This window comes from Pyxicephalus adspersus, chromosome 4, assembly GCF_032062135.1.
Source record: "Pyxicephalus adspersus chromosome 4, UCB_Pads_2.0, whole genome shotgun sequence".
NCBI lineage: Eukaryota > Metazoa > Chordata > Amphibia > Anura > Pyxicephalidae > Pyxicephalus > Pyxicephalus adspersus.
In genome coordinates this window covers 51,578,714-51,590,214 of record NC_092861.1, presented here as the reverse complement: position 1 = coordinate 51,590,214, position 11,501 = coordinate 51,578,714, and the positions used below count along the sequence as shown (strand labels likewise).

At 38.2% G+C, this 11,501-nt stretch overlaps 1 protein-coding gene across 1 annotated transcript; it reads right to left on the bottom strand.

Annotated features, from left to right (window-relative positions):
* Window positions 1-1,560: 1,560 nt before the first annotated feature.
* On the bottom strand, window positions 1,561-11,174 carry LOC140328494 (actin-like protein 6A). Its single transcript, XM_072408144.1, has 14 exons — window positions 11,030-11,174; window positions 8,937-9,013; window positions 8,631-8,805; window positions 7,890-7,990; window positions 7,698-7,795; window positions 6,593-6,687; window positions 5,935-6,041; window positions 5,758-5,847; window positions 5,616-5,677; window positions 5,332-5,446; window positions 4,909-4,989; window positions 3,671-3,766; window positions 2,443-2,529; window positions 1,561-2,047 (listed from the first exon to the last, which is right to left on the bottom strand). The coding sequence occupies exons 1-14, from the start codon at window positions 11,052-11,054 to the stop codon at window positions 1,967-1,969; spliced, it is 1,290 nt and encodes a 429-aa protein (XP_072264245.1). The 5' UTR covers window positions 11,055-11,174; the 3' UTR covers window positions 1,561-1,966.
* Window positions 11,175-11,501: the final 327 nt, after the last annotated feature.

Genomic DNA, 11,501 nt, shown 5'->3' with positions numbered 1-11,501 from the left:
ACCATACAGTTTACTATGCCTGTATATAGAACAAGTTAAACCAGTCAGCATTTTCTTTTTTTATCACCTTGGTCTTCATTTACTGTCTAAAAGACTGCAGATAATGAAAGTCTCTCTAAGTAGAGAAAATACCCGTAGCTGACCATGCAGTCCCCTAAAAATTGCTATTTTAGGATGCACAGTTTTAGATAACGCTGCATTATACAGTATTAAAGCAGTGCTGCAAAAGGGCTTTAGCTATATGTTAATTCCAGTAAACAGAATGTATCACATAATTGATAAAACTGTTTATCTACCAATACATTGCAAGAGCAACCAGGTATAAAATTTTGTTAAAATGTAACTTTGTGCTCTCATTTTCGCCTTTTCCTGTGCTGGCCATTTTTTTTGGCTAAAACACCATTTGCATCAATCTTCCCATTTCCCATGAGCCCAGAACGTCACTGACATTCTAGTGGTGTGTTACCAGCCAGGCCAGGTTTGCAAGACAATGAGGATCCAATTTTAATAGTATGTATATATACAAAGGGAGGAGGGACTTCTACAATTCCTGGAAATATTGCATGCCAACCTCTAATTTATTGAAGTATAGAAAGGAAAGAACTCAAAACCAGACATACAGGATAGGTGTAAAAAAATTTTTTTTAGGAAAAAGTTTGGCAAGAAAAGTACAATTTCAATTAAAGAAAAAGCATCCTATGTGACATTATACAGTAAGTCTGTTCTACATTCTAGAATTAATTTTGCCCTTATAGTCTTGTGGCTGCTTTTTCAGTGCTGAGTGACCCTAACCCAAAATTATTGTTACAAATGCTGAAATCCTGGTTCTAATAGTATAAACTGTATCCTCCAGGCAGGCAATATACCCTGCTGTGCCCAGAACAATCTGCTCCTACAGACACACTTCTTTTTCATCTGGGCAGCATAGTGGCTCAGTAGCACTCTGGCCTTTGCAGTGCTGGGTCCCAGATTCGAATCTCAGCCAGTACAATATCTGCATGGAATTTGTAGGTTATCCCTGTGTTTGTGTGGGTTTCCTTAGGGGACTTCATTTTCCTCTCAAATCCAAAAAACATAGTTAGATTAATTGGATTCCTCCAAAAATTTGACCTTAGACTGTATTAACGACATATGGTTGAAGTAGGGACATTAGATTGTGAGCCCTTCTGAGGGACAGCTATTGACATGACTATGGACTTGTAAACCGCTGCGTTATATGTCAGCTCTATATAAATACTGTGTAATAATAATAACCCCATGCAATACGGATTTCCCATCTTCAAACATCCCCATGTTTACAGCATACATGGATACAAACACAGGGCTAACGTATGCTGCTAGGAGCAGGATTTATTTGAAGTTAATGGAACCCATTATACAACTATTGTATTACAGGCTGCATGGACAAGTGGAAATGTATTATGTCCAATAAAAGTGCAGTTACTGAGACAAACCTAGTATTGCAATGCACAGGCTTTAGGACTTCTTTGTTGTTGCAATTGACTTTATATACAGATTTAATACTGCATATTGGTCTACAATAAAACAAAGCAGTCTTCATTTTAGGTTTAGGCAGTGACTTTAATACCCAACAATTCATCAGCATGTTGACCTATATGCTAAAAAAAGTTCAATAACATATTTTAAATATTTTATTACAAAATCATTTAGAGGCTGGCATTATTAACTCATTTACACAGCCAACAAATCTTGTTGTATATCATGTCTTAAGAAACAGCACATTAAAAAAGAAGGAAGGGTGCTTTAATAGAGGCTTAAAAAAATAGGTTATTGCTTGGAAATACATACACATTGTAAGCATGTGTCTGGCAACCTGACAAATGTCTATTGAGGGATCAAAGGGGGGAAAAAAAGATTTTAACTACAAAACAAGTCCGTGGGTTTCCTGAGTACACTAAAGCTATTTCAGAAAAGGGCACAAGGACAGAGTAAAGTCTGGAACAGACTAAGGGCACTTTCTTTCCACACATTGCTTTCCTCCTTCTTCATACTCCTGTTTGGAGATCCACATCTGTTGGAAGGTTCCCTGTATAGAAAAATAACATTTAATTAGTTGCACTGGAAATAACATTGTTGTTGACACACTTCTTGGCTTAAGAATATAGTTTTTAGGCAATGCTTGCTATTATCATAGAGCTATTCATTTATATATGCAAGTAGAAGCATTACTACAATCTAAAACAGCCTGAAATAATCTGAAGCTGATCACAGACAGAAAAGGCACATACAGTACCAAGACTGGCTGTGACAAACATGTTTGGCTCACCTGACCATAAAGTTTTAGGAATATTAACATAGAAGCATGATATTCACTGCTTGGAGCTAGGTACATTTCAACACACTTTTCACTGTAAGCTTAAGCACAATCAGAACACCTGTACAAAAAAAAAAAAGAAATCCATCCAGTCACCAATTACTCACCAGAGAAGCAAGGATAGAGCCACCAATCCAGGAACTAAACCGCCTTTCCACTGTTGTGTTGTTTGCAATCAACTTTAATCTCATACTCTGCGAGGTGGAAAAACACGAAAAAAAATGTAATTAGTAAGAAGCTAAAAAATTACTGAAGTTACAATATTAACGTTTTATAAAAAACCCAATCAGATGTAACAATACTTCACTTATTCTACGTGAGAGAGAGCACAATATGCAAATTCCCAATCTCAGAATAAATATTGCTGGATTGGCATTGGTTTAGTAGTGGGAACTTTAGAAAGTTTTAAGGAAACACAGATAGAAAACTAGTACAGTGTATTTTTTTTACTTCTTTTTACTTAGATATAAACATTTCTGCACAGATTTAACACAGGAATTATTTTAGGTATAGTAACAGTAAAATAAAGAAAATGATAATGTTATTGATTATATTAACTAACTTTTTTTAATCAACAACGTTCTAGCACTTGTATGCTGGGTATCAATGTTTACTAATCACTTTATTTTGGGATTATTAAAAGGCTACATTTTACAAATGATAAACTAGGCTACAAGCACAGTCAAATATTAAACAAAGAGGAGATAATTGATGAAAATCTAAGAAAATTAATTTGAAGATGTGGCTCATAATATTACATTCTATAATTGTTACCAAGCACAATGAAAGCTAAGACCATGTGGGCTCCTTTCAATATTAATCATACCCGACCACCCTGAACAAGAATATTGGTCAACATCATTGATTTGTAACCTCCCAGAAGCGGTAATGGAATTTTTAATTGTGGGAGCAGAGAAAGCAACAAAAAACTGACATAGGTTCTGATATTTGCTCATTATAGTAGGCATATGGTAAAAAGCACAAGATATATTTTGTAACCTTTTCTATATTTTAACAAACACTAAAATTAGCTTTACGAAATCCTCAATATTTGACAAGAAATTTAGTGTGCGTGAAAATTAATGGAATTCAAAACAATCTTATTATGTAAACTACTTTACCCGTCAGCTCTAATGTAATGAAAAATTACAAAAAGAAGACATGCTTGAAGTTCAGCATGGATGACAACCATGGCTCTATGGCACTACATCCAAGGTGGTAAGCTGCAATTTTTCACATATTTGGTTTGGGTTTAGATACCCAATTTAATTTATATCAGAGGTCTTACTAACTTTCTAGGGTAGAAAGCACAATCATTACAACAAATGTACATACCGGAGGGGTCTTCTGTGAGAGTTCTCTTGTCAGCCTGTCAGTAAATCCTTGTACTAGTGTATTTCCTCCTGCAACAATCACACTACCATACAACCCCTGGAAAAAATGAATAAACAAAAATTAAATTTTAAGTCTCAAATATTGCTATTTTATTTTATCCTACTTGAAATCTGCAGACCATTGTTACGCATATATCTATTCTTTAGTCTGCAATATTACATTGCAAATACCATTTGCTTATGTGTAGCTGGACTTATATTAGTACATTCTTTGTGTTGGCCCGAGTTTTAGTCTTTGTTTGTAGATCCTTTGCATCTAAACATGTTTTCCTGCTTTAGTAAGTATATCAGAAACATCCTTTGATGAGTAGCAGCCTAATAAATTATGCTACATCTGTAGAGAGAGGACCCCACTCCTTGTAGCAATGGCATTCCTGCATTTCTTTATTTGAGGTAGTATTGTTGATGCAGGCCATTTGCTGACATTAAAAACCACTCATCATAGGAAGTTGCACTGCTTATGCTGAATAGGACATACTGGAAAGGTAAATCACACAGGAAAGGAGAATTGTAAAAGGAGGATAAGAAGTGAATGTTTGGGGGCACAAGGCAAAAGGCAGAAGCAGAGAAGTAGAGGTGTGACCCATTGAGAGGGGACACAGAGATGTGCGACTCTTGCTTGTAGTCCCACTTTGTAACAGTGGTATTATTTGTTATAAGTATTGTATTTATATTTGTGTTAGTTAACTCTTTTTTCAGCACATATGACTTTGTGCTATATCATCTTTTTATGTGCAATTGTTGTGTGTTCACACCTTTGCTAATGACTGCTTTAGAACCTACAGCAGGAATTTCATTATTGAATATTCATATTATCCTCAATAATAATAACAATCATAATTCCTTATGCAGTAAGGAGATCTACTGGCAAGTATGAGTCTTATTTCATTAGCAACAAAGGCTGACAATAGGTGTCAAACTACCCACAGAAACCTGCTAACTATATTACCATAAAAAGCTTTCACCCTGTTGGTATAATCCAATGTCTTTCACAGCTGACACTTTCTGGTCATGCTCAGAATGGGACATGGTGAGAAAATAAAAGTGCTGATGAACAAAAATCTGCATGCTCTATGGATACCAGTAAATGGGATATAAAATTCCAAATTTAATAATATGAACATAGGAACTGCACTAGTTTTAAACGCATAGGAAGAAATATATTGGCTTTACACTTACCGGTCTGATGTCAATATCACACATTCCAACACTCGTTGTAACAACATGGCTGACCCCAAGCATGGTGTTACCAGATAAGCCCTATGAAGGCGAATAAGAAAAATAGATTAGAACATGTTTAAACTGCATTTTAACTTATGGTGGATAAACAGGATAAACAGGCTTTCAAATAAATATGGCCTATAATATAGAACAATATTTGCATTATTTAAAAAGCAAGCTACATTTAAGTCTTTTGTTTTGACAAAGTTGCCCTAGGATGTAAAAACAGGTAGTTGGAAGTTTTTATGTATTAAGTAGTGTAAACCCAATCACACAGCCTAAAACAAAGGAGCTTTTTGTATTGGGTCTTGCTGCAGTATTGCCATTAAAAAACAAAACAAAACAAAAAAAATTAGGTTAATTCGCTAAAAAAAACCTCACCTTAACATTTGAAGGATCAAACAATCCTTCTGGAATTTTCAGACGTTCTGCTCCAAAATCACAGTTATAACCGTTTGGAAACTCGTAATGGACAGTAGGCATCTGAGCTGCCACTCTAGAAAATAAGACAGCATTTTGTGCTGATTAAGGCAGGTCATAACATCCAGTCTTGGTGTATACAATGGATAAAAAAAGGTAAAGTTTTAAGTTAAAACTTAGTTAAAAGATTGAGGTGTTTTTTAAAACAATTTTGTTTTGGACTACTGAAATGTTTGTAAACTTACTGCTCATCATAGGTGGAGTCTGACACTTGAAGAACAGATGCCTGGAAATCCTGGATCACACACTGAAAAATATGAAAATGGATTTAGTACTGTATATTAAAAAAATATTGACACAAAGTCCACATAGGCACATCCTACTTACACTGCACATATAATTATGCCAGGAGCGAGTAACTTGAGGTAGTTTCTCTTTTTTCTTCCAATTGGCTGGAGCTCCTTCCCGTACTGGTTCCTAAAGAGCACAAAAACCCTGATGATCTGGCTGAATACAAAGCATCACTTTATATTAGCTGCCTATTAGATGGACAGTTCATCATACCTTTGAAGCAATCATGTATGGGGGAATCAGATCCACGTTCATCTCTTGAAATAACTCTCTGCACTGCATAGTAATGAAGTCTCCAGCAAGGGGAGATTTTACAATACCTGCCAAAACAAATAAAATATTATAAAGTTGATATGGTATTTTCTCCTCATTAAAGAAACTTGTTATGAAAAGAAATATTGGGGACAAAAGCTTTGAAAATGTTTTTTTGCTGGCAGTTATGTTATCTAGACTCAATACTTTGTCTCTGGCCTAGAAAAGACCTATTCTGCATACTTGCCAGGTGACCGACTGTCAGGCAACTAGTAATGGTCAGCAATAGTCTACAGAGGTTTAGTAATAGTCAATATATGCCTTTGTGTTTTCTTCAGGCATTACTTTATAATCTCATCCAGTACATTTATTGGATTTTATATGCTTTACTATGCACCTTTAGCCCTTTACTAGTTACCAGTAATGTAAAATAACATAATAACAGGGTTCACTTTAAAATTGTTTTTAATAGATAGCCTCAGGTAGGTAGAGTTATGCAGTACTGCAAATAAAGCCCAAAACAGGAAAAATCTATAAAATGAGCACTGTACAGTGTCACTTGTCCCATCTCCCTTCCACACTACCTATAGATAAATTACTAATATTTAGCTGCTCTTACCTTGTTGAAGTACATATCCATCATGAACTGGAATGGCTGTAGTATGTGTGGACCCACTGTCCAAAATTAGACCCGTTGATCGACCGTTAGCAAATCTAAATTCAGGAGTCAAGGTAATATTTATTTTAGACAGAACAAATGATGGGGTTTACATATATTTAGGTTTATTAGGATCTCCCATAAGCTCTTAACATGCTAATGAACTTTCAAACCCTACTTTCAATATTTTTAAATCTGTAGCTGTTATTAAAATAGCACATTTTATTCCTGGCATGTAAAACTTATTTTCAGCCACTTTCTGTTACAAGAAGACAGAGCTCTGTACCCGTTTCCCCAACTGCTTCCGGTGTTGTTATCATGGTACGGGCAACATCCCATTTCCCAAAAGACAGAAGCCGGGAGGAAACAGAAGAAAACTTTAATCTACACCTATATCATCTAGATTCATTATCAGTATCCCCAGGCTCTTGAATGTTATCACCATAAACTGGCTACAGAATCTATATACCTGGACCTGTTTGGCTGATTTATTACCACACTGCTCACAAAATTGTAAACAACGCAGCAAAGAAAATGAAACATATGACTTGTTACAGCGACCCAAAATGACTACTTGCATGTCTTTTTTTATTAGATACTGATATTTTTTTAATCCCACCTAGACATATTTATTTCACTTTTCTTTCATGTACATACATTATTTTCAGCAGGCAGGGACCCCTCAAATTCAATGTAAGACCCTTGCGGGCCTGTGGTCTCAAACTAAGCTAGCGGGAGATCCCTATTTGTTTTTACGTGGACTTGTGACCTAAACTCCCAAAGGCTAAAGAAGAACAGGTAAAGGGACCTTTTGACACCCTGAAATTTTCAAGTCCATGATGACACTGATCATGTCACTGCACACACCCGCTATCAAGGGTGTACTGGCCGTTGAGAATCGTAGCTTTTGTACACATACACTTTGATGAACTGTTTCCGGGTGTTAAAGACAACCTAGATCTAACAATTTGGATTTTATAAACATTTTTTATTAACTCAGATCATTGTTCCTAAAGAAACCCAAATTGATCCATTATTTTAGTGCTTTAGAACTGAAAAAGGATACGCAGTGAGAACAGCCGTTTTGCAGAGGAAGAACGCTGGAATATTGTAGTGCTCAAACATCAGCTCTGTCAGTTTCTCTCGCTTAGCTCTTGTATTCCACTTAAAACAAAATGACAAAAAAAAGTGAGCTAACTATAACATATCTTAAAACTATATTGCATGAATCACGGAAAGGGGGAACAAGTTTACTTACCGCTGCCTCAGACATCAGCACTGGATGTAAACTGGCTTCTGACTTGATGTGTGTTTTGTAGGTATGGTCCAAAATAGCCTGGAAACTATCCCAATCTTCAACTAGGAGATAGATAACAACATAAAAGTGTGTTTCTGTAAATCTCATTTACTAATCTGCTTGCACCATTTACCAATCTCAGCACCATAAAATGCATGTGCCTATTCAGTACAACAAAAGCCTTGTTTTTTCATGAGAAAGATTTCTTGCTCAAGTGGCAGGTTTTCCCCAGATTTTTATAAATACCAATGCTTGAAATGACAGTCATGCTGCCTAATCTGTGTAACATTTTTTTTTAATTAAAATTTCTGCCCCCATTGCCTTAGTATTACAGAAGTTTGAAGTATAGTCTAATAAAAACATTTTACAGACTCAGGATCAGAATCTGCATATAACAGAGCTGGGGTTCAGCATGCTAACAGGTTTGGTCATACTTGTGCCAGACTTATCGTAACAATGATGTTTTCAAATATCATTCTAATTCCCACCCCAGATATCATGACACAGAGGCACCAATTGGATACAGTACTAACCGTCTAGCGATACAGAAAGCATGATAAGTATGGGATAAAAGTTTTTTGGATGACCAAACCTCCTCATTCATTCATTGATATGATCAACCCTAGTAGATGGTCCCACTAATTCAACTTCAATATATCAACCACAAACATTTACCCCAGATAGACAAAACTAACAACTTACTCATTCCATTTTTTAATGGTGAAAAGGCCTCCATGTTTTCCCTTGGTACCCTGAGTGCATTTGTATCAATATAATACGTTGGACCTCTTGGTTTATTTGGCTCTCCATCGGTTTCCATCTGTGTGCTTCCATCTTCTCGATCAAGTACCACACCAATTGTGGTAGGGAAATCTACCTGCAATGTTTCATAATATGCTTTAGAATTGAAGGAACTTTATTCAAATAGTCAGACACACAGAAGAATTATTCAATCTGTCATCTGCACATACGCTGCTTATAAGGCTTTGATTGGATTTTTCGACTTACCTTTGGACAATCTTCTCCTGCATACCCAGCACGTACCGAATATGAGCCGATATCAAACACCAAGGCTCCGACTTCATCTAAACAAACAACAACAAAAACAAGATATTTTAAATAGTGTAAGATACCTTCATGTCACAACTATAATGAAAACAAAGTTGTATTCTGAGTTTAATAGGTTGAACAATAGGACAAAACCCTAATCTAACTCTGGGTTACTAAACATTTCCAGAATCAGGATGAGGAGGTCTCTAACAGAACTTAATCAGCATGCTACTAAGCAGCTATGTTCTTTTACACCGTGGGGTAAGAGAATGGCAAATGTTAGACCAAAAGCAACAGTCAAACATTCTCCAAAATCAACCATAAAGATCTTCTCCCAGAATAAGAAAACATCATACACCTATGACTCTACATTTGGAAGAAACTCACCAACTTAAGGATTTCCAAGTACCTTTGAGGACAATTAGTTATACATTTAATCCACACAAACACGAAATTTAGGTATAGGCAGAATATGGTGTACAGAGAATATAGACGTATTCATTGCAGTAATCCAGCTCAACACATCAAGCCTAAGTGTGGCGTGGTGCAGTGCTACCGTATGGCATAACGTCCAATGCCTAGACATGGCAGCCAATCAAAGGGTCATGTGTGATTTTTCATACATAGGTTAAAATCACCCAGACTTAGCCATTCCAAAGAAATTGGTTTGTCCGCATCAACTAGCAGCACATAACCCTCCTTTTCTGCTCAATTCAGAGCTTTGTACGATCAGAGTAGCTATAGTCAGAGCTCACAGGGCTGAGCCATATGATCCTCTATACCAGGCACAGGCAAACTACGGCCCAATAGGGATGATTCTCCGGCCCAATAGGGATGATTCTCCGGCCCAATAGGGATGATTCTCCGGCCCAATAGGGATGATTCTCCGGCACTTTTTCCTTTTTGGTGCTCTGCGGCTCTGGCTGGTGCCACCCAGAGCAGGGTCAGGAGAAGGCCCCCGCTGGGGGGGGGGCGCACTGGCCAGAGCTGCGGTGCACGTCCCCCAGATCTGGGCCTGCGATGGGGGAGTGGGCGGGCTGTCACTGCACACAACCCTCCCACTCTCCCATAACAGGCTCAGTTCTGCGATGGGAGAATGGGCGGGGTTATGTAATCATGACATCAAATTCAGTGGCATCATGATGGCATAACCCGCCCACTCTCCCATCGGCCCAGCTCCTCTGTCAAATTTTATTTCAGATTGTGGCCCCTGACTAAAAAAAGTTTGCCTTCCCCTGCTCTATACCCTGAAGTATGCCAATCATCCTTGCAGTGGCTTTATCACAATTTGGGGGGGGAGGAAGTAAAGGGTGAGTAAGTGATGCAGGATAGGAGGGTATTAAATCAAACCTGTCACTTTGTCCTTTGGTTATAAAACAAATGTTTCTTTACAGTACACTAAAATTACAATGAAGAACATTGCAAGCATCTTTGGCCTACATATTACACACACTATCCTTAGAATGCAGCCATCAAATCGTACGATCTCCAGCATAGTACAATATACTCCATAGATATTTTATAGAGATATATGCCATGGATAGAATGCAGGCTGCAGCACAGGGCTCTCTGCATAATACTGGAGGAGAGTTTGGTCACATGACTTTGACACATCACATGACCAGGCTTTCCCACTTTTTTCATTCATTCAAATGGGGTTTGTCTGTACCTTGCTGGGCTCCTGGCACCTCATACATTCCTTCAGGCCCTTTACTCTCCTGTGCCCATATCACCTGTAGTATTGCATGGACTCTCCATTCATTCCCATGCACGGTGCATATATAAACCAGGCACATAGCATAAGTGGGGGTGCACATTGCATGGGGGGTGACATATTGGGGTACAGCAGAGGAATCATGAATATATTGCAGCCATTAGCTGCATTAGCTGCAGGGGAAGCCAGCATCCCCCAGTCTCCTGTGCAGCCCGGGTCACCCCTCACAGTCATTGCACCCTATGAAGTGATGGAGGCTCCGCACCAATACAGCCCTCACATTGCCGACTATATAATACACATAACGGACCGCCACCGCCTTGTGTCTGCCTCTTACCTCCACCGTACACTCCTCCGCTCATCTCCAGACTGTACACTGATATACACCGACACCGGGACTCACTCACCGACCACTGCAACAGGGAGCCGCACGTTCACCGCCAACAATGGGCTCAAGGACCTGTGATGACATCACAGTCACATGACCGGAGCCAGGGGTGGGAGGAGCCACGTGTGTACTGTGCGCCAAAGGGGGCGCTGGTGTGTGTGTGTAGTGTGATCTGTTATGTGTGTTATGTATGATTGTGTAGTGTGATCCGCTATGTGTTGTGTATGGTTGTGTAGTGTGATCTGCCATGTGTGTTATGTATGATTGTGTAGTGTGATCTGCTATGTGTTGTGTATGGTTGTATAGTGTGATCTGCTAATTGTGTTGTGTATGGTTATGTAGTGTGATCTGCCATGTGTTGTGTATTGTTGTGTAGTGTGATCTGCTATGTGTGTTGTGTATGGTTGTGTAGTGTGATCTG

Bases quoted from the DNA above. Each gene is read 5' to 3' on its own strand.
- LOC140328494 (XM_072408144.1), bottom strand. From the start codon at position 11,054: ATGAGCGGAGGAGTGTACGGTGGAG. The intron at 9,014-11,029 runs GTAAGAGGCAGA...TTGTTTGTTTAG, and splicing joins CGGAGGAGTGTACGGTGGAG to ATGAAGTCGGAGCCTTGGTG. The intron at 8,806-8,936 runs GTAAGTCGAAAA...GAAACATTGCAG, and splicing joins CAGGAGAAGATTGTCCAAAG to GTAGATTTCCCTACCACAAT.